This window comes from Manacus vitellinus, unplaced genomic scaffold, assembly GCF_001715985.3.
Source record: "Manacus vitellinus isolate BGI_N305 unplaced genomic scaffold, ASM171598v3 scaffold_15_pilon, whole genome shotgun sequence".
Taxonomy (NCBI): Eukaryota; Metazoa; Chordata; class Aves; order Passeriformes; family Pipridae; genus Manacus; species Manacus vitellinus.
Window position 1 is genome coordinate 4,060,438 of NW_021939122.1, and position 21,831 is coordinate 4,082,268.

The 21,831-nt window shown below is 40.4% G+C and overlaps 1 protein-coding gene across 10 annotated transcripts in view; it reads left to right on the forward strand.

Annotated features, from left to right (window-relative positions):
- Positions 1–18,092, forward strand: part of USP54 (ubiquitin specific peptidase 54) — a 90,962-nt gene extending 72,870 nt beyond the window's left edge. For 4 of the 10 annotated variants that reach the window (XM_008924301.3, XM_018069028.2, XM_018069032.2 and 1 more), the window contains 10 exons: positions 48–282; positions 1,071–1,210; positions 2,246–2,419; positions 5,332–5,451; positions 6,608–6,800; positions 9,060–10,516; positions 12,872–12,990; positions 14,114–14,254; positions 15,746–15,932; positions 16,639–18,092. In XM_008924301.3, coding sequence (XP_008922549.2) covers positions 48–282; positions 1,071–1,210; positions 2,246–2,419; positions 5,332–5,451; positions 6,608–6,800; positions 9,060–10,516; positions 12,872–12,990; positions 14,114–14,254; positions 15,746–15,932; positions 16,639–17,297 — 3,425 coding nt within the window. In that variant the 3' untranslated portion in view covers positions 17,298–18,092. Of the gene's footprint in view, positions 1–47; positions 283–1,070; positions 1,211–2,245; positions 2,420–5,187; positions 5,304–5,331; positions 5,452–6,607; positions 6,801–9,059; positions 10,517–12,871; positions 12,991–14,113; positions 14,255–15,745; positions 15,933–16,638 lie in introns of those variants that run through there. The other 6 variants (XR_001920208.2, XM_018069033.2, XM_018069035.2 and 3 more) reach the window with 6 other exon arrangements.
- The last annotated feature ends 3,739 nt before the right edge of the window (positions 18,093–21,831 follow it).

Consider the following 21,831-nt stretch of genomic DNA (forward strand, 5'->3'; position numbering starts at 1 on the left):
TGGTATTGAAGCTTGCAGTACCAAGCTATATGGTTTTGTCTTGACAGGTAAAGAACTTCCTGAGAATGAGGTGAAGGAGCACGCTGTTCACGAAACAAGGTCAAGCCAGTCCAACGTGAGGTACAAGCGTGGTGTGCTGGGCCGGGGCACCCAGCACCATGTGGTGGATCAACACCCTCATCTCATCCAGAGGATGGAGTCCGGCTACGAAAGCAGTGAGCGCAACAGCAACAGCCCCGTCAGCCTGGACATGCCCTTGTCTGAGAGCTCAAGCACCCACAGGTAGATTTCAGCAAACCTGATGTTTTGAATGATTGAAGTCTCGATTTCTACGTAGAACATTTTTCAAAACGCTGCTCCTAGCTTGTAAAACACCTTTATTGGGGCAGGGGAGAAATAGTGGGGAAATGGGATCTTTTTCTTGTCAGTATATTGATAGCTTACTGCTAGTGAGAAGGAAAAGAGCAAATTGAGTGAGAAATGTTGTCTAAAATGATGCATCTGAAATAGTTGTACCCTTAGTCTAAGGTTTAAAAACTCCATTAAAATATAAAACTCTGTGCTTGTCCTTTGAGTAGCTCATAGTCCTTTTTGTTTCAGTTAAACCATTGCTTCATAGAAGCCTTGTAAAAACTTGAGAATTCAAGTCTTGTGAAGAAATCTTTGTTTTTAGACATACTTTCAATATCTGTATGTAAAGTCTTTGACATTTTTAGACACACTTGCAATATTTACATGTAAAAATAAATAGGCAGTACACTGTGTGTCTCTCCTTGACTTAGGAAGCTTCAAGCAACCACACACTGACACTGTTTATGGCCAGAATAGTAGATTTGCAGCTATAAGAATCTGTTGAGAAACATACTCTTATGGAGGAGAATAGAATTATTGTCCTCCTACTTGTTAACATCCTCTTTCTCTACTTCTCCCTAGATTTTCTTATAGTAGATTTCTTCTAAAATTAAATTAAAGTGCAAGTAAATGTTTATGTGTGGATACAAAAAAGGTAGATAAAATTTCTCCTGGAGAAATTAATAACATGGTAACCTGTAATGACTCTCTTTTTGGAGGGACGTTCATATGAAGCGAGCAGGTGCATTTGTTCCTGCCTGGCGTAACATCCCAAAGTCTCACAGTAGCAGCATCTTGGAAGTGGAGTCTACTTCATCAATTGGGAGCTGGACAAATAGCCCACACACCATTGGGAATGGTAAGATGCACTTCAGTAGGAGTGGTTATGCAAGGTAAATTGTATTGGAGTTGTTTTTTTTTACTTTCTAGGTGTTTATCTTCACAGTGAAGTTATAAGGAAAGGAAAAAGAAACATTGAGGAGCATAACACAGTTTCACAAGATAAAATTTATAAGATTTACCAAAGGGGATTGCAAAAAACTTTGTTGGAATATTCCTTTGATTATGTTGCTCTGGCATCTCTTTTGAGTATTGACTTAACTGATAAAATAAAGCTCTTTTTCCTGTTCGTTCTTATAACTCAGTATTTTGCCTCCCAAGCATAATTCATGATAACTTAGTAGAGTCCTAAAAAGAAGCTCATAACTCTATACAGATTTCAAAACTCTCAGAAATGTGACTGTTTATTTACAAGATGTTTGGGCCTAAGACGGAGCTTTTCTGCAGATATGCATTCTGCTTATGTGTCTGCTTTTGTATCCTGAGCAAATATTTTATTCTGGAGAACATCTGGGGAAGGGAAAAGGAGGAGAGGAGACACTTTTTGAATACCTGTAACAGTTGAACTGAGAATGATGACTGATTGATTTCTGCTGTGTAGGATATTGATATGCTTTATTTTCTTCCCATTTTCATCTGCTTTATGCAGTTAGGTGAAAAACACTCACTTCGAATCCATTTTACTTTCAAAAGCTAGTGATCTGGCTAGATTGACATAGCATTATTTACAAATCATAAGCACAGTAAGAAGCCTCAAAATTTCATCATCAGTTTAGGGTTATCTCTTCCGATTTTTCTCTCTGTTCCATATGCTGTTTTCTTGGGTCAGGGAATCCAGAGGTGGGCTGTGCTTCAGGGGAGCTTGAAGCAATACTGTATTGGGTGAAGTTTTAAAACATAGCAAAATTTACAATCTGCAGTTCTGTGGTCTTTGTCAGACTGTTATATTCTAATGTTAATTTTATTCTCCACTGATACTTTGTCTTTTAAGGGATACTCTTAAGAGATTTAACTATCAAAAAGTTTGGGTGTGGTTTTTTTTTTTATTTTGAAGGTGGAGAGATGTTTATTCCTATAAAGAGTGAACTGGATGAATTGCAAGAGGAGGTGGCAAGGAGAGCACATGAGCAAGAGCTACGCAGAAAAAAAGAAAAGGAAATGGAGGCAGCAATGGGCTTTAATCCCCGTCCCAGCAGGTTCATGGATCTAGATGAACTGCAGAATCAGGGTAACTTTTTGACTGCAGTATATTTTGCAAGATGGTAGTGCTGAAGTTTTTTGAACCTTTGAACTTGTAAGTGTGGGTGTCTCTCTCCATCCCCCAGAACAATTTTGTACCTTCAGTTGGTGAAATACCATCCATTTCAAACCTGTGAGATGTGAAAAAACTGTTTGGTATTTTGACCAAATTTCCTCTTAAATGAGAAAACTAATGCAGAGGTATTTTTAATATATTTGCATCTTTCCATTTTTACAGTGACACATGCTGTTAATAGTATTGATATCTAGATTTAGGTATAAGGCTTTAACCAGTGTCTTGGAATGAGCAGGGCTTTTTGTACTTTTCAGGCATCTCAGCTCCACCTACAGCATAGCTTGTTTATATAAACCACTGTTTTGTTTCTGATTGATTTTAGTAGCTTTACAGCCCTAAGCAGTTCTGCTTGTTCCTGCCCTTGTGCTTTCCAGTCTTTCTCACTGCCCAGCTGTGCAGCCACAGCACAGATGTGGGAACAAGTAATCTGGCAGGTTTAAGCTGGATCTAATTGAAAATCTGAGCTGGGTTTAGGTTACGTATCTCTTCTAAGAATTAAAAAAAAAAAGCCAAATACTAAGTTTGATTGTCTTTTCATGACTCCTCATCTTTCTGGCAGGAGATGGCAGCAGAAGAGCAGCAGAGGGAACATGGCAGGATTCACATGTAGTACCTTTGTTTTAGCCCTAAATCTCCATCAGCCAGTAGGACAAGTCAGAGAGAAGTGGGATAAAGTGCACTGACCCAGAGAAGAGTGAACCCCAAAGCCTTCTGGAGCCCTTAAATGGGGGTCATTGGTGGGTCAGCAGAGCCAAGAAAGGTGTAGTGAACACCTGGGCTCTGGTCCAACAACTCCATGATCAGGGCAATCCCACTGTGGCCCCCTGTGTTGCCAGGCCTCCTGGCATCCCCATGCTGCTTGCAGCAACCTGATGTAGATAATAGTTGAGGTGCTGGTTTGCTGATGCAGTGACAGAGTGGAAGGAGAGGGGCAACCCGCAGCATTGCCAGCTCTGGACACAATTCCAACTGTGCTGTGCAGCCTACAGCCATGCCAACTGCTCAGCAGCCAAAATGGCACTGTGCCAATGGCAGTTGAAAAATATGATCTCTATGAGAATGTCTGACTGTAGGAATGTTTTTATAATTTTTGCTGACCATCAGTTTTTCTTTACAGTTCTACTATGACCTATTGGTAACCAGGTGAAAAATTTTGATGTACCAGGGTAAATGGTGTAGTGTAGTATTTACTTTTGTAATATGCTAACGATGTAAAAATTGAAAAGTAAACCTCTATTGTTGAGCATGAGGATGTTGTCTTCTCTGCTTCTCCTGTCTGAAAGAAAATAGCATGTTCTCCAATACATTATCCCTCTTTGATCTCTTGTATTAGTTGGTAGAAGCAAAATTGGTTAGCTTTTCTTTTGTTAAAAAGAAAGTAAACCCGACTGGTGCCTAATGAAAAAAGAACTCAGTAGAATGTTTGAATTGAGAGGCACTGACTTGAGATCTGGGAAAGTCTTTGTTGATTCCTTTTAAGTCTTTCCCCACCCCAGTCAGAGATCCAATGCTTAACATTAACAGACTTAACTGCCTTGAAGGCTTGCTTGTATGCAGAACTGCAGAACACTTGTGACTCATTTTCCCCTCAAGTAAACTGCTAAGAAATCTAACTTTAGTATTCTGGCCTTGATTAGAAGCCTCAGTTGCCTTGATTTTGGAACTGAATGTGCTGCTTGATTAACTCACTACTCTAACAACTCTCACTTCCCTCTCTGGTACCAGCTTTTCATGCGAGTTCTTTGGGGTTATGGTATAAGAGTTTGTATTTACATCTGTGCACAAGGGTGTTGGGGAGCAGGTCAGGCCACAGCATGTGTTATGCAAGTTGAGAGAACGTAATTTATTGTTGACTGAGAAAGATACTCATGGTCTCTACCACAATGACAGAGTGGTATTCTGTTAAATACTCTGTTAAAAAAAAACCACCCCTAAACAAAGCAAAAAGTCAAGTTTTATTTTCAGTTTTCCCCTGCCTCATTCAAATGTGTATATTTTTGTGCATAACTCCCATAATGCCTAATAGGTGACACCAGACAGTTTGGGCATTTCTTCCTTTTGGAACAGAACGTTCCAATGCCAGGACCCCGTTTCTTTTTTGTGTCCAAGGATGACTTATCCATCTCTTCTCCAACACTTTTTCTAAATTGTTGCAAAAAGAATTCTTGACAGTTTTCCCTTCCTTCTCAGCTTCTTACACCTGTGTTCTTCAAGCTGCAAGACTGTTGAGGTTTTGTATTCTGTATGTCTCTTTCAGCATTTGAGTGTATGCACTGAACACATTTGTAGCAGTATTTCATGCAGGCATTTACACTCATACTCAAGTCTGAGTTTTCTTCCCCTATGGAAGTAGTTGGATATCTGAAGAAGACGCAGATGATTTCTGTCAGAAACTTAATGTACAAGGAAAAAGCCCTGATCTGCTGTATTTTTTTTTACCGATATGTTTTGATTTAGATTTAATTCTAAATTTAGATTAATTCCTACTTGACAGAAGTCATTTGACCTGACTCTGTGATGTGTCTGTTCCTTTTTTTGTACTGATTTAGAGTGTAAAAATAGTAAATAAGCCAGTACAACTCTCTTAACCAAAGAAAATTTGAGTGGAAAAAACAGTTTCATGTTGCTTTACTGTGTGGATGTCAAGCATATCAGGGTGCTCAAGATCTACTTCTGCTTAGGGAAGGTTAGGTGGTGCAGTCTGGGATACGTGCAGCCTCTGCAAGACTCCATATGTGGAAGAATTTGGCGATCACAAATGGGATGAGGGTAAGTGAGGATTCTGCAATGAATGAAACCAAAATGAAGGGTGCTGCCCATTGCAGGGAGGAGTGATGGCTTTGAGAAGTCGATGCAGGAGGCAGACTCAATCTTTGAAGAGTCGCTGAATCAGGAGCAGAAGGGGGATTGTGCTGCAGCTTTGGCTCTCTGTAACGAAGCTATATGTAAGTAACTTTAACCGCCTGAGCTATTGCGCTTTAACAGTGTACTAATATCATGGAATAGAGTCTGAAACATTGAATCCATTAAGTGGTCAGGTAGTAATATGGGGATCCAGATGGTCTTTAGGATCATGGAGGTAGACAGAATTTTTCATTTTTATGAGCATTCACAATGGGGGTTTTAGTCCTATTCCTGTTCATCTCTGTTTTTTCATGTTTGCATTCATTTTGTTGTTCTCTCCCGTGCTAAGGTAGTAACAGCACTGGGCTGCTGCTACTCCCTTTTTGATGCTAAATGGTATGTTTCAGCAAGCACCTTGTAGGTAACTCCCCTACCCCTTGGTCCTCACAATTTTTCCCCGTTGTCAGGCCAAATTGCAAAGGCCATTAAGTTCCCCTTTATGTCATGGAGTGTGTAGTATAGGAAGAAAATAATAGCCCACTCTTGAGTCCTCTGGATTAGGAGAAATAAACTATGCCGTACTTGAACTTTCATGAAGAAAAAAGCATTAGGACATTGAAGTGCTTAAATGCATTGTGACCTTTGAGAATGTGTGCTATGTGATTTCATTTTATTTTTGGTGTTTTTCCATTATGACTGGCTGGCTGTCTCACCTCATGCTCCCCTCTGTCTGTATAGAATGGCTGCAGACAGGGTGGGTAGCTCCTGTGCATTTGCATTTAGAAATTGGCTTTTATCGACTGCAGAATAAAGGGTGCAGCATACGGCTGTCGCGATAGTTCTGTTAGCTTCCATTCCAGCAATCTCAAATCCAGCTCAATCTCAAATCCCAGCTGGGTATTCCTGCACATAGAGGGAGTCCCAGGTACGGAGGATACAGGAGAAGAGTAGATGATGGAATAAAGCATCAATGCGGTAGGGTTGGAAAGAGCCTGTGAGAAGGGGATGAGAAGTTGGGTAAAACAAGGATTTTTTTTTTAATTTTATTTTGGTTGAGTTTCAATTAATATATTTGTACACCTGGCTAAGCTGAATGTGCATTAATGGAAACAGTAGCATCCTTGTGAATTCTTTTGTGGCAGTATTTGCATGGTCCATGTTTTATGTTCCTGCTCCATCTTTTTTCTTTTTTTTTTCTTTTTCAATTTTATTCCTTTTTTCTGTTTGTTTTCTGCTATGTTTTCTTTTGCATTTTAGCTAAACTAAGACTTGCCATGCATGATGCCAGCGCTAGCACTCACAGCAGAGCCCTAGTCGATAAGAAGCTGCAAATCAGTATCCGAAAAGCCCGGAGCCTCCAGGATCGCATGCAGCACCAACAGCCATCGCAGCCGCTGCCGCCGCCAACCTGCCACCCACCGCAGGGCGGCACCGTGGCCCAGTCTACAAGGTAGTCCAAGCACATCACCTAGACCCAGATCTGAGCTGCATCCATGAGCAGTGCAGTCTGGAAGGAAATAGCAAACTATGTATTCTCCTCTGGATAGTCCAAGTCCTACTGTGTTACACCCTGTTCTTTTCTTCTCTAGGTTAAATCCTGTTATAAGGGAGGCAACTACCCCATCTTCCCCCTCACCACCCTCCTTCCCCCAGTCTTTATAAAATGGTTCAATGTGCATGTGTTCAGAATGTGATCTGTGACAGAGAATTGTAGCAGTCAGTGCCTGGCAGCATTGATGTCCTATGCACCAAGGGAAATAATACAGTAGACCATATCCTGGCTAAAAAAGCTGGGCTGTGTTAGGATGAAATGTGACTGCTTATAATCAGGAGCAGTTTCAGGACTCAGTAAAAGAATGTACTACAGTAAAAATCATGCTAAACTTGCTTTTATGTTGGGAACCAGTGTGTTTAGTACTCTGTAGTTTGAAAACTGTCAAGTACAGTGATCTTTTCTTTCTAGTCCACTTCTATAGTGGTGCACTGGTACAGCTCTTGGATCCAGATCCTGATCCTGTCACCTTGACTACTCTATCATTCTTCATTTTCTTTCTGTGCTTCCTAGCATCCTGTAGCCTGGCTTACCAGCCCTCCTCAGTGTCTCTTCATGAGTCTTTCTTCCATACTGACTTTAACTATAGCATAATTAACACTCTGCTGTAGCTGATCCTTTTTCCTACCCTCTTTAGCATGCAGCTTAATCCTTCTTTCTTCCCATGCCATTCGCTCTGAGCGCTAGACCATCCCTATCCGATTTCTAGGTTGTTTCTTGAAGTGTTACTTTTCTTCCCTCCCCCTTTTCTTACATGTTGTATTATCAGGAGCTTAGATGAAATCTCAGATGAGAACCCTTTTTCTGTTCCTTTTTGTAAAATGCCGCATACAGCTATATACAAAACCAGTTACTTTGCATACCTGCCAGCCTACAGTTCATAATGTTCTTTTCTTTTCCTGCAGTACCTGAACTACATGTAATGAAGACTGATCTTTTTGTCAATCAGGGGTCCATTATATCCTCTTTTACAGGAGAAATGCAGAGCTGAAATCATGCATTTTGGCATATTCAAAGAAAATGAAAGAAAGGAACTTTCTAAACTACTTTTGCTAATGCTAAACTTGCTCACTGCTGCTCTGTGAAAAGAGCATTACTTTTGCAGAAAGCTGTTTCCAATTAAATGTTAATATTGCAGCCAATGAAAAAAAACCTATTCATAGCCAGAGTTCTGTACTGATATAAATACCATTATAGATAGTGCGAAGTTTGCAATTACTCACAGACAGGGTTGTTCTGCTACACGTATCAACTTGGTCTTCACAGTAACTTGCATTCTGTGCCTCTCAAGGAAGAAACAAGGCAATGATCTTACAGTTGCCATAAGTTTTCTGTTGGAGCTGTTTGTAGCCTGTCACTTTCTCACAGGCACATGGACTTGGTATGTTTTTTTCTCTCTGTATATTAAAATGCTAAGTAAATGCAGAAAAGTACCAAGGACATCTATGAACCAAGGATATAATTGTCTTGCATTGGTAAATAAAAGAATTAAAATTATTTTCTAGAAGTATGCTTAGAATACAAATTATTGCAAAACAATCGTTATATATTTAGCTCCAACTTTATTTAATGTTTTGGATAAATATCTCAAAAATGAGAATACAAAGATGACATGAGAGAAATTTCAACCTGTTCCTTCCATTTGTCAAGTCATTCTTCATTAAGTTGCCTGGAGAGAGGGAGACCTTACAGAAATATTGTCAGTTTGTGTTCAGATCAGGAACATGTCCAAAGTATTTTAAAAAATATCTAAGATGTTATTGTTGAAAACAGTTGTTTTATTTTATATAAATGCTATTTTTACAGTTCTTACAGTTATCCCTACCCACATGCTCAGTCTCCTGGTGGAAGTGCCTAGGGTGCTGTACAAGAATACTTTATATAGAGCCTAATTGTAGCAAAAGACTCTTAAAAAGATGAAATGGATTCATATTTTCATAGATAGTTAGATACTTAGATCAGTTAGAATAGGAAATCAAAGTTAGAGGCGAAGGACTAAAATGTGTGTATCTAACAAGTTACTGCAAAGTCTTCATCAGAATACAGTGAGCAAAGGGAAGTGTGTTGAGGTATATGTCACCTATTGCACGTTCTGTACCCTTGGAATAAACGTAAGCAATGACTGCTGCTAATCATTTACTCTTCTGTGTGTTTTAGTGAACAGACTGGCCCGCTCCAAGTACTGCTGAGCCAGGAGGTACCACTGGAACCCAACAAAGAAGTGGAATTTGGGTCCAGTTCTTTCTTCCACCCACCTGCTTCCTGCCATGAATTGCACTCATCATTATATCCAGAGTCTTCCTCCTTGCCCCCTTCTGAAAGCAATCCATCCAACAGGATCTCTCCAAACTTCCAGTCTGCTTCTGCTGATTTTCATGACCAAGTTCCCTCTTTTCCCTATAGGCAAGGGTTGGCAGAGAGGTCTGCAAGAACTGAGAATGATACCCACAATAGTGGGGAATTTGCTGACACCACAGCCACAGGGCCAAAAGACTATAGGGAATGCTGCAGTAGCAGCAAGTTAGAAGAGGTTCCTAACATAACGCCTATTCTCTCACCTCAGTACAAGTCCAAGGCTAACACAATAACCTCTGGGTCTTTGCCTACACTGTTTCCTTGTCCACATCCTCCGCAAGCAGCATCTCCTGAAAAGGACAGCCAGCACAGTCCTTGTTCCAAACTTGCCAGCTCTCCAGTGCGACCCAACATTGATCATTTAGGGGCTTATCATGCAATGACCCCTGCAACTTCATCCCCTACCCAGCAGTGCTCCTCGGATCCTTTGCAGAAAACAAATAAGTACTCCAGAGCAAACAGTCATGAGATTTTATTACCCTCACAGGGTGAATATGGCACAGCAGAAGGTTGCAAATCTGAGGCTTTTAGTACAAAGGGACACGTTCGCTCCTTGGCAGAGCAGTTTCAGAAAATGCATGCAGTCTCACAGAGAAAAGGTACTCGTGAAAAAGGCTGGATTGCTGCAGTGTGTCAGGATGAGAAGTCTCCAAAGTTAACACAAAAATCTTTCATCTACCCTTCATCCTCTGGTTACAGACAGCTAATCCATCAAAACCAAGAAAACAAAAACCAGTCTTCTGAAAAATTATACTCAACTGTGGATATTAGGGACGGGGTAGTTTCTTTGCAGGGTTTTAGTGCCCAGCATGTTGCTTCTAAGAGTACTTGTTCTCACAGTGAAGAGCTGTGTAGAAGAGGTGGACAGAATATAGGAGACCCTGCACCCTACATGGAAAGGCACTGTCATGATGGAGGAATGAAAGAGGTGGATGATGGATCTACTGGTAGCATGGTTGCCTCTATGCCTGTGGACCGTTGGGTGAATAATGTTACTAGGTATTACAGTTCTCAGAAGGCTAATAAGAATACTGAATGGCTTCCTGTACCTGGGAGGAGTCCACTCCCTTCTGATCAGAGAGCAGTTGGAGATGACTTGAGCAGGATCCCAGTACATCTGCACCCACAATGGAATCAAGACACAGAACAGGAGCTTTCAGAACTGGAATCCCTCTATCAGACTAGTCTGCAGGCATCTCAGGCCACTAGGCCTTTCTTGGGAAGACAGGACAGTGCTAGGTATCCATTTGACCAATCAGGTAAGAACAATGCAGTTGTTTTTCTTGGTTGACCTGCCTATGTACTCCAATATAGGTGCAGAGATATTTTTCCAGTTGATTTAGTTAAATGGGCATTAATTTGTGCACAGATGCAGAAAAATTCAGGTTGTAGACTCTGAAAACCTTCAGCTAAGTAGAGAAAGCAGTGTGATCGTACTGCCTGGGGAGGCTACAGAGTAGCTGTTGGTCTTGGCAAATGGAGAGCAACATCTGTTAAGAGCAACAGAGAAATAATTGATGTTGTTTTCAAGTAGGGAGCTAGCTGCTTATGTCAGGCTGCTAAATTTTGCTGTTTGAAAGTTTTGCATCACCTCTGGAATTTATTAAACTGTTTCTATGCCTGAAACATTCTCCACATCTGTGAATTTTACCTGATTGTACTGTATTCGAGAATTTAGTCTGTACCTGGTTCAGGGGAATAACTTTTAAAAGTGTTTCTAGATCTATGAGAGCTAAACCTGTGTTTTGCTAAGGGCTACCTGCTTTAAGTTCTGGAAAATTACTTGTGAAAGCAGCACTACAGATACATGACCTGCACTAAGATCCATGAAACCCTGTGGATTAGTTGGTGCCGAAAGAAAATGAACAGATTCTGTTGGTGAGGTCATCCAGCTGTTGCTAGAGACATTCAATTAGAGTCTGAGGACAGCAGTCTGGTTCCACTTAAGCTGATTTAATCTCCTGCCTGAGATAGAGCAACCTTGTTTCTCTGCTTAGCACAAGTGAAGCAAATTTCCTTATAATCTGTGTCGTAGCATTAAAGCTATGAATTTTCTGGTTAAATACAATGCAGCCTGAAATTGGATGGGTGGGTGCCAAAGTGATACAGAAACAGCTATAGAAATATATATATTGCAATACATACACAAGACAGGTTTTGCCCTACCCTGCACCCATGGATGTGGAGCCTCCCACATTCCTGACAATGTCAGACCTGGCTGTGACCAGAGTGAGTACTGCAGTAAACTCTTGAACAGGTTTTTGTTCAACAGCTTGAGTTTTCTCTGGAACTCTCTTATCTTGCAGTCCACTCACAGGCCATTTGAGACATCGAAATGTGACTATTTCCCATTTGTTGTCCTTTTGGTTTTCTTTCAGAGTTAGGCAGGATCTGACCTCACAGCTTTGCAGGCGCTCTCTTGCATGGGCTTGAATCTGAAGGTCTTTTATGTTCCTACTGGTTGACTGATTATGGAAGTTCTTTCTGGAAATCTACCATGATAATGCCCAGTTGCTTTAGTGTTAGCTGGAACTTCAGAGTTCTGTTATCAAATGCACCATTTCTTATGCCAGCTCTTCTTGTCTATTTTCCCACTACATGTATGAGGGTTGTGAGATATGGATATTCTTCAAAAAAGTGTGTGTTTGAGACCTTTACGTCTGGTTTGCTGTGACTTTCAGTTTCTTCCTAAGTTCTGCAAATTCTATATAAAACTGAAAAGTTTGAACCAATGCATCTACTGTGATGAACTGGATGAAAGTCACCTGAGTTAGGTCTATGACAGCTCTTTCTTGCTTTTAACTTGGATTACCTAATCATTTGCAAATGCTGTTGAAATTTTCTGACCCATGTCAACTGGTTTTGTCAGACCTTTACATTCAGAATCATGGTGAAAATGCCTGTATTTCTTTAGTGGAGCCTTACAGAAGAGTTAGAGCCAAGACCTTGCTCCTCCAAGTGCAGTACCTCAATGCAGAAAAGGTGTCATTATCAGTACATCACCTTTCTTCCTTTACAATGAGATTCCCTGTGACAGTCTTTATTAGGCCGTTGATGTGCCTGTCTATTCCATGAGAAATGTTAGGGTTGTAACTGGTTATGGGGATTGCACTGAGGTGATTGTAGCAATCCTAGTTAAAAATAACACATTTATCTATTTAATGAGCACAACTAATGGCTGAGAAACTGTTGCATTGGGTGGGAACAAGCAGGTTACTCTGTGGGGAACTTAAGGCTGACTTGTTAATCCCAAGTAACTTTAGGTAGCTTCCTTCTGGTAGCTGTCTTTTGTCCCTTTAGGCCCCCTAAACAATCTCACCTCTGTATCAAACAAGTGCTGGTGTGCACTTAAATCATTTAACTCTTAAATAGTTCAATTAACTGCTCCCCAGAAGCCTGCAAAAGGGCAAGTGAAGCAGGCATAGTATCCTGATAGACTGTCTCCCGTTGCAATTTTGGGAGTTAGCTTACGTATTAACATTCCAAGGATCTCTGACTTCTTGTTCTGTCTGTGTAGTCTGTCTGTCTTTGCTGGTGTCAGACCTAAGACAGTCAGAAATGTGTCTTAACCTGCAGTCAGGCATTGAATTTAACCATAGTGTTTTCCTTCCCAGTCTCAGTGAACCTGAATGTGAGGAAGCTGCCTGCTACAGCTGGCATGGGGCTCTCGAAAACCCCAACAGCAGAGATCGAGCGCAGTCTGTGTGGATCCACTGTCTCTTCTGTTTCCAAGGTGACATGTTCTTACTTAAGATGTGCTAGAGGGGGAAGGGCTTGGCCTGTTCAAGAAAGAATTTATAGTGGAATAAGTGAAATACATTAAGCAGAAGGTACTGGGGTCGTTGATACTAACTTTAATGAGAATTTTAAGTGCAGTGTAGCTCAGGATTAGTTAGCTAAGATACGAGTGACTCATGCTGCATGCACCTTGTATGCAGTCAAATTATCTAAATTCTGACTTGGAGAAACACATCCCTGAAAACTTTAAGATCTAGTCTCTTTGAACTTACTGACATGAATTCCCTTGAATCACAACTTATGATAACTGCTTCTTGATGTTACTACTTGCAGGGGCAGAGTCTATTTTTTTTTTTTTACCGTGCCACTATATATTTTTTAAGTGGGGGATAATTTGGTATTTGCTACAGTTAGTAGTTGGTCACCTCAGAATGGGAAAAGATTCTTTTTCTTCTTTTTTTGGGGGGAGAAACTATTTAAGTAACTGGCAGTTACATATCAGTGCCTGTATATGAAGACATGAAAGTATTTTCAAGGGGAAATGGCATTTCCTGTAATATTTCCATACTCAATAGCAGGAGTTTAAATGGTCTTCCTTTTACAGGACAAAGGAAAAGAAAAAGGGAATAAACATTTCCTTTGCTAGCATAAGATTAACAAGCTTCCAGCGCTTATCAAATAATCCTAGATTTATTTTTTTTTGTTATGAGACGACTGTAGTACTTTATCATAAGATATCTCTCAGCTGCAGCCATGATTATCTCTCCAGGGGCAGTGCCTTGTAACAGCAGTTAGTCCTTTAGGTAGATTCATTACAGTAGAGACATTTTGTCCTGGCTGTAGATACTTATAAAAGAGTGAATCTCAGGCAAGTCAATCAGTATATAATTATTAACGGAAGAAAGATTAAGGAGTAATATTTTTATTCACCAGATCCAAACAGACCCATTTATCTTAAGTTCTAAGGTAGTACCTAAAGGAAGGATTTAAAAAAAAAAAAAAAAGTCATGGAATATCATTGAAGTATATTGTTAGATTTCTGTCATCTCTTCCCTAAATTATTATACAAAATTGATATTATGGAGAGCCTTTTCTGAACTGTGTGATATTGTCTGCAGGTCACATATACCCGAGAACATAGCAGGGAATCAGAAGAAGAGGAAATATACAGTGCAGAGAATTTCCGTCGCATTGCTCGCAGTCTCAGTGGGACAGTTATCTCAAACAGAGAAGAGACCTTGGTCTCTTCTCACAGTTTTGTAAGTAGAATGATGTGCATCTTTCCAAAGAGCCATCATCTGTGTATAAAGTTGGTGTTTTCTCTGTCTGCATTTAGTAGTTAACTAACAAGACGGCAGACAGTGGATAATAAGCCACTATGAAAGCATGTATTTTTTTGTTGTGTCTTTGGAAGAAGAATAAATTTTTATTTAAGTAACAAAACCATCTTCTTCAGGTGTCACTGCAGAGTAGTAGCTGCTGCTGGTAGCAGCTGGTAGCTAACATTACTTGTCAGTATACAAAAATACCCAGTATAAACTTTTTTTCACTTGACTTAAAAGTATTTTCAAGAAAGCTTCTCATATACCTATAATTTAAAAAACTTAATATTTTAAATAGCTTTGTGAAAGTTCCTGCTCTCTTACGGGTATATTCAGCAAGTAGCATTTTTAGAGAGTAAAAGTAAGCTCTAAAGGGGAGACAATTCAAGACTTGGTACATAAAATGCAGACATACAGGAAGTAACTAAAAATAAAGAGATTGATTTTTCCTTTGTCCTCTCTGTTAAGTAGTCTTAGATACAAGTTAAAACTGTCAGTGAGGAAAACAATAATACAGTGTTTAGCAACATAGCCAGATATAATGTGACATTTTGGCTTGGACTGAATTTTTTGCAAACTGTACTGAAGATTTATTTATTTTTATTAACTGTATTAATAAGTGTAGAAGAGTCTCAGTTGCCAAATCAGTTATTTAAACTGGTTGATGCAATTGCACCTTTCTGCTGTGTACCATAAACTAAGAACACGTCAACTTCTGAGTGTTTGCTCCTCAGTGCCCTTTAGTTAAGGGCTTTAACACATACCTGGAGGTGCTGGCAGAAGCAGTTACAAACCCCTGGTGTCCAAGACCCACCCTCTCTGCTGGAGGTTTTTATTCCCACAACACAGGCAGCCAATGAGATGGCTGTCTGTTACTACTCTTCAAGTTAACACTGGGCTCAGGTCTGTCATGGTTTGTTATTCAGCCATCCCTGCTTTTTGGGGCAGGTACCTCCTAACAGAGTGAAACAGCACAGCACAGGTAAATACTTCAGCTGCAACAGGTAAATCTGTTTACAGTCTGGAATCAGAGCTTTTGGGAAAGCCTGCTAGAAAATAGGAAGGAAGGATCAGCAATATTCTTATTTCATGGCTTGTATAGCTTGCCAGTTCCAATGCTGACTGGCCTGCCATTGTTTTGTGGATTCAGTTTGTGAATCAAACCTCCAGGAATGGTTTGCATTTGTTTTGGCTTTTTCTCTTTGGTTCCAGTCAAATGATCCTAAGTAGCCCACCACTGCAGTAAGAGCCTTACTGGATTGATGCAGTTTTTATTTGTCTGTCCTTTTCACACACAGATGCATGTTTTTGTTCTGGTGACTCATCCCTTTCTTCCTTGGATCAACACCGTCTTTGCTTGATTCAACTCAACTCTGTGTTTACTCATCATTTTATGTTCTGTTCTTCTCCTTTCTCATTTTATAAAAGGAAGCACCAAATACGAGGAAAATGCCAGTGGACACCAGCCACCGTTCTTCCAGCTCCACTTCCCTTCCTTTCCCCCATGATCCTCCTGTATTTCCCTTTGATCCCCAGCACAACCCAAACCAGGTGCAACACCCACCCCATGATGTACTGATGCCCAGCATGGTGGGCAAGGCACGTAAACTGTCAGGTAATCACAGGACTTTTCATCCTTCTTCATGATCAGAAATTTTGCTGAAATACAGCTCCTCAGTTCTTGTCTTTCATAATGGAGTTCCACCATCTGCATAATTCCTCCAGAGATCTGGGAGGACAAATCACGTGTCTTCTCTGCCCTTTGGAGTTTTTCTGTGGTTCTGTGCTAAATGTGCATAACCAAACTCAGTAATCTTTATGGAAACATCATGATGACCTTATAAAAAATTGTATTAATATTTTTGTGAAGTATTTACTGTAAAAGTAGCAGTAAGACCCACCACCTTGTTGCCATGTGTGAGAGTACTTCCACAAACTGCTCATTCCTGCAAATCACACATGTAGTTGTGCCAGTAGAAATAACTAATTCCTGCATGAGAATTATTTTCCCTGTAACAGCATCAAAACCAGTTTGATCTACCAGCCTTGAAATGTTTCTTTGGGCTTCTCCGTGATGACACAAGGGGCTAGTAAAGAAATCTGAAGTCTGTGACAACAACTGCGGTAGGATAAGGAGGAAATGCAGTGAGGAAAATGAATGGTAGAAAGGGTGCAGCTAGCTTTTATTCAGAATTGCATGTCAACCAGTAACTGGATATATTGGTCATTTTGTTGTTCTTCTGTCACCTGCTGGCGGCTGCTGAAAATTCTGAGAGGATGAAATAAAAAATATAACTAAGCAAACTTTTTTTTTTCCTCAGGAGATCAGAAGAACATCATCCAGAAACTTTTGGTTGTGCCTGACAGGAGTGAAGCTTTCCAAGGTGAAGACAACCCAGGTGTGGCACTGAGCTATGGGAGTCTCCCTTGTGCACCCAAAAGCACCCTTTCCCAGGGGCAAAAGCCTCTTGTTAATCTGCATTTAGGAGCTGGAGCATCAAGTGTCTCTGGCCATTGGCTGAACACAAGTTACCCTGCCAGGCAAACAGCCACGTTACCAGATAAACGAACAACACTCTGGGGAAAACATGCTGGCCAGCCAGGCAAGAATTTACAGGAAGGCTTCCTCCAGCAGCCTTCACAACATCAAATGCATGAATCTTACACCACGGGTTGCAGGCTACCAGCCAGCACAGACTACAGCACTTTAAGAATACCACGTGAGCCTTCTTGGGATCCCGGTGTCTCCCAGGGTTGCCCTGTGCCCCCTTCTTGTGTTAAGGCCCCGGGTCCAAGGAGAGTTGATATGCCTCCAGAAGAAGACTGGCGGCAGAACAGCTACACCCCTCAGCCTGGCAGAAGGCGAATGCTGCCAATGCATGTGATGGATGGGACTTTTTCTTCTGCTTCAGAGGCACACAGAAATATGCTGGCTCGAGCAGCAGCACCTACTGGCACCATGCAGAATAATGGCTGGTGAGATCCTGTCCACTCCATGTGCCCTAATAACCTGCTCTGGGAATGGACTGTAGCTGTTGCCAGAGCATGGATTGCGTGGAGACAGGAAACTCTTTCAGTCAGTATCTGTGCCAGTTTTGTCTTAAAATGTAGCTATACAGTTTGTGGAAACTAATTGCACTGTATTTTGTTTCTGACACTACTGAACTGCTGTCTGGATGGGGAATCTTAGCTATTCTAGTCCTGGCCTGTCCTAGCAAACAAGTGCTATAGGAATGGTGAGCTTCAGGGGCGTTGGTTTACGGGTAAGTTCAGAAGTGCGCGCATGTTTTGAAGGAAGACGGCAACTAACAAAAGGACATTTTTAAGGACTCTTTTTCATGAAATGTAGCTTTGGTAAATTCTTCACATAAAACCCCCAATCCTTTTGTTTTCTTCTCCTTCATCTTCTCCTGTTCCTTCCTGAGGAAAAAAAAACTGACCCACCTTCCAGGTTCCAGTAAATCTGTACTTGGCAGGTGGCAGTTAGTAAAGCACAGTTAGTAAAGCAAACCCACTTGTCAGTGTGCTGAGATCTCGTGCAGAGATCACAGGTGTAGTTGCTGCAGAGGAAGTGGCAGGGAGACATTCATCAGTAAACCCCAATTTTCCCCACTTCCTTAAGGCAAACTAACAATGCTTCAAGCAGAAAAGACTGTTAATGCTGCACGCTTAATTACACCAATGTAAACACAGAATAAGTTTAACTATTTTAGTGTCAAACATACTTGCTTTTGTAAGTATTTTTCAAATAAATCTATGAAAATAGTTCTATTTACCTGTCTGTGTATGAGCTTTCTTTGCTGTTTAGCTTTACTCACCAGTTGGCCTGAAACTTTTGCTTTATTTTCTTATATGTGAGCAAACACGAGTCAGCTGTTTATTCTAGTTCATTACCAAAATTTATGTCATACAGACTTAAATTGGAAGACATGCCTAATTTTGACTCTGGACTTGATGTTTCATTACTACTCAGCACTTAAATTTTCCCTCATAATGGACAGTAGTTAACAGTGTCCTTTGAAAAGTATTTTGAGACCTCTTGTTTGAGGGAAAACTACAGCCTCTATGCCAGATGGTAGTGTATGCAGATACACAGAAAAATAATCAGAAATTATTAGTGTAGTGAGAAGTGCCATTTTAATCACACTTGCGCCCCTGCTCCTGCAAACGCTTTCGGGTGTGTTGGTTACGAGGTATTTAAAAGGGACAGCCTCTGTCGGGAGCGGGGCCGGAGCCCGCGGAAGGGCTGCCCTGCCCTCTAGTGCTCGGCGCGCCTCCTGCGCTCCCTGGCCTGAGGGGCTCCGCGCTTTGCGCTTCAGGGCTCGATGGCATTTCAGCAGTGTAATTTCTCAGTTTCTTGTTTCTAAAGAATTGCCGTTGTATCTGTTACTGTTGCAATCTCATGTAACTACATCGTGTGAAATTGCGTTTTACTTTTGGGATTATCTTGCACGCTTCTTTGTACTTTACTGCCCCTCTAGCAGTGGTTACCAGGACAAAGCACTCTGTTCTTTCACCCTTCCATTCCTGAAAAGCTCTCATGACTTTTGACTTTTTCACATGATGGTTTTGCCAGTTTAATAATATGAAACTTTAAAATACTGATTTTTTTAAATATAAACAATTGGAGTATTATTTACTTGAAACAACTATTTGATTGAGGTTTTTCAAAAGATCCAGAATCGTTAGTCTCACACCATAGCCAGCTGCTAAGTTTCTAGCCATAGAAATTATGGCTTTAGGAAGTGACTGGAATGCAGGGTTGATATTTGGACAGAAGCATTCCTGTTGCCGTTTTTCCTCTCTTACTGGTAGAAGGATACTATTGGAGCAAAGGAAATCTGGGCAGAAGCAGCCTCTGTTTGTTTTCAGCTTTTTGATACCTTCAGCAGTTGGTGAAAGGTACCATAGACCCAGGATGCAAATGAGGACATGGATAAGTATTTGATGCTTTGTTTGACTACAACTCTAAAAAATTCAGGTTGCCAAGTGAGACTTAAGTAGTCTTGATTATCTAAAAGAATAAGCTGCCAAAATAAAGTAAAAAGTCACCTCTTCAAAAATCAATATAGAATATGAAACTTTGGCAAATAAAGACAATATGCATGCTTAGATTGATTTATTATATCCTAATGACCAGGAAGGAGAGGAAGTGTCCTTCTGTAAAGCTCTGCAGAATAATTCTGAATTGATACAACTCACTTAGTAGTGGCATCCAAGTTGGCTTTTTAAGGCTTTATTCCATTATTATAGTTGTAGCTACTGTGTTTCAAAACTGTTTTGTAAGTGTCCTGTGTATATCAATCACTGTGACGTGAACCAGAGGCCTGAAAAGGAAAAGCGGGGTCCATACAGAGCACGTGTTAGTACATCTGAAGAGAAACTAACTGAAGTACATTGAAAAATAAATTTAACATGGGAGAAAATGTGAGACTGGAAAAATACTTCATCTTCAGTTTGTGCAAATCTTAGTGAGGTCAGTAAGTTAATATTTACTTGGTAATTCGCTTGACTAACTGCTAACTTGCAAGTCTTTTCACTGATATTTATAGGTTATTTAAACCCTAGAAAAATCAATTATGTAGTAGTTTAATATCTCCTTAAAGTTCACTGTTTCCTATTGGAAGGATGAGGAGGGAGTTTCCACAAGGAATTCAGCAGCTATTTAGAAGTCTTAAGAGTTTGTAAGCTTTGATGCAATATAACCTTTTCTTTGTAAAATGCCCGTCACTGGCTGCAGAGCATGTTACTAGATGGAATTAAGTGAAAAGAACACAGTACACACTGAAATTTACCTTTTGAAAATAATTTCAGTTCTCCTAAAAATAAAATTCATATTCCCTGTTTGTATGATCTCTCATTGTGTTTGTAATATGCATTTAGACCTGACTCTAGGGGGCAAAAAAGAGGAATAATAAAGTGAAGAGTAACTTGGTGTCTTAGAAGTAGCAAATTCATGTAAATATGATCCTTCTGTGTATGGAAAAGGAACTACCTAGTGCAGTTCCTTCTCTTGAAGGCAACTGAGTTTGTGCATGGTGTTTGTGGAAATCAGATTCAGACCTGCTGAGCAGCAGATGTGGTCAAATGGAGTGTGTGCTGGAGTGTGCAGCAAAATGTGCCCTGCTTTGGGGAAGTGAAGTGCAAGGGAAGTGCTTGATCCTTTCTAAACAAAGGCTGGTGCACCCATGTTAAAGTGTGAGGAATTTGGAAAGAGGGAACTGTCTTACTGATATTTTCTATGATTTTTCTATGAAATTGGCTTACCAGTGATGGTTGGGTAGCACAGAGAAAGTACAGGCAGGATTCCAGAATACTGGCAGTCATGCAGATTTTGCTTCTAATGTCATTTGTGGAGACGGACAAGGGCAGGTGTGTGGGGAGAAGAGAAGGAGGAAAGCAAAAGACAAGAGGGTGGATTGGAATAGGGAGGAACAGATGGATAGGTGAAGAAGGCAGAATGAAAAGAAATGTGTGCATTACGTATCTCCACTCAAATGTGTCTGTCTTTCCAAGGAACACTCAGTAACTGGTCTAAATTTTCTTTCCTTTTCTCAGTGGATAAATACCTGTGCAGAGAGGGTCCTTGCAGTCTGGTGCTGAAGCTCTTAAGAAGGGAGAATTGACTGATGGAGAGAGAAGGCAATGTTCTTTATAGCAGTCTTTAGTTATGTTCATGCCATGTGAAATGCAGAAGCACTTACATACCTCTGCTATGTGTATAAATAGACATTGGACAAACAGTGTAGGTTAAGTTAGTGTTTGTGCCAGCCTGGGCAAAGAAAAACGTGCTTGGGTTTTACAAACACCTCACTGAAGTTAGATGTATGCTGGAGCCTCATTACCCTACTGTGTTGTCTCCTGTTTAGCACTATGGGTGGTAAAAAGCAAAAGTAGGATGTTTTTATCCATCTATGCCTACTGCCTCTAGCATTTTATCACTGCACAGTTCAGAACCTTTTCAAGTCTAGTTAGATATCTGTAATGCTTCTTTTAAACTACTTCTTCACCATTACTATCGTTGATGGAATTACCTTTAATGTTTCAGAAAATGTTTTAGAAAAAGCATGTTAGTCAATTATGTTTTTAATTCTCTTGCACTGCTTCTGGAATCATTTTATATCTCCATCGTTCTTCTAGTTCATAGAAGAAACTTTTTCATCCTTTAAAACCAAAACAGTATAACTTGGAAATGTTTTTAAGATTGATATTTGATTAATGGAAAAGTACCAGCTAAGCCCAGCTATACAGTCACTTCAGAACCCTGAGTATTTTTGCTGGCGTATTTGTGGAAGCAGATGCAAATGGATGAGTTCAGCTGAAGAAACATAAACTTCCTTATTGGCATCAATAGAATTGTTTTAATGTTCATTCTTGAGTGAGTGAATACTGAATATACTCGTGAATAAGAAGATCAAGTATCTGTTTGTAAACTGACTTACAGTAGGTTTGTTGAAGAAGGATTATGTTAAGTTTTGGCTGGCCCAGGCCCAGATGATTCACCAGTGAACCAC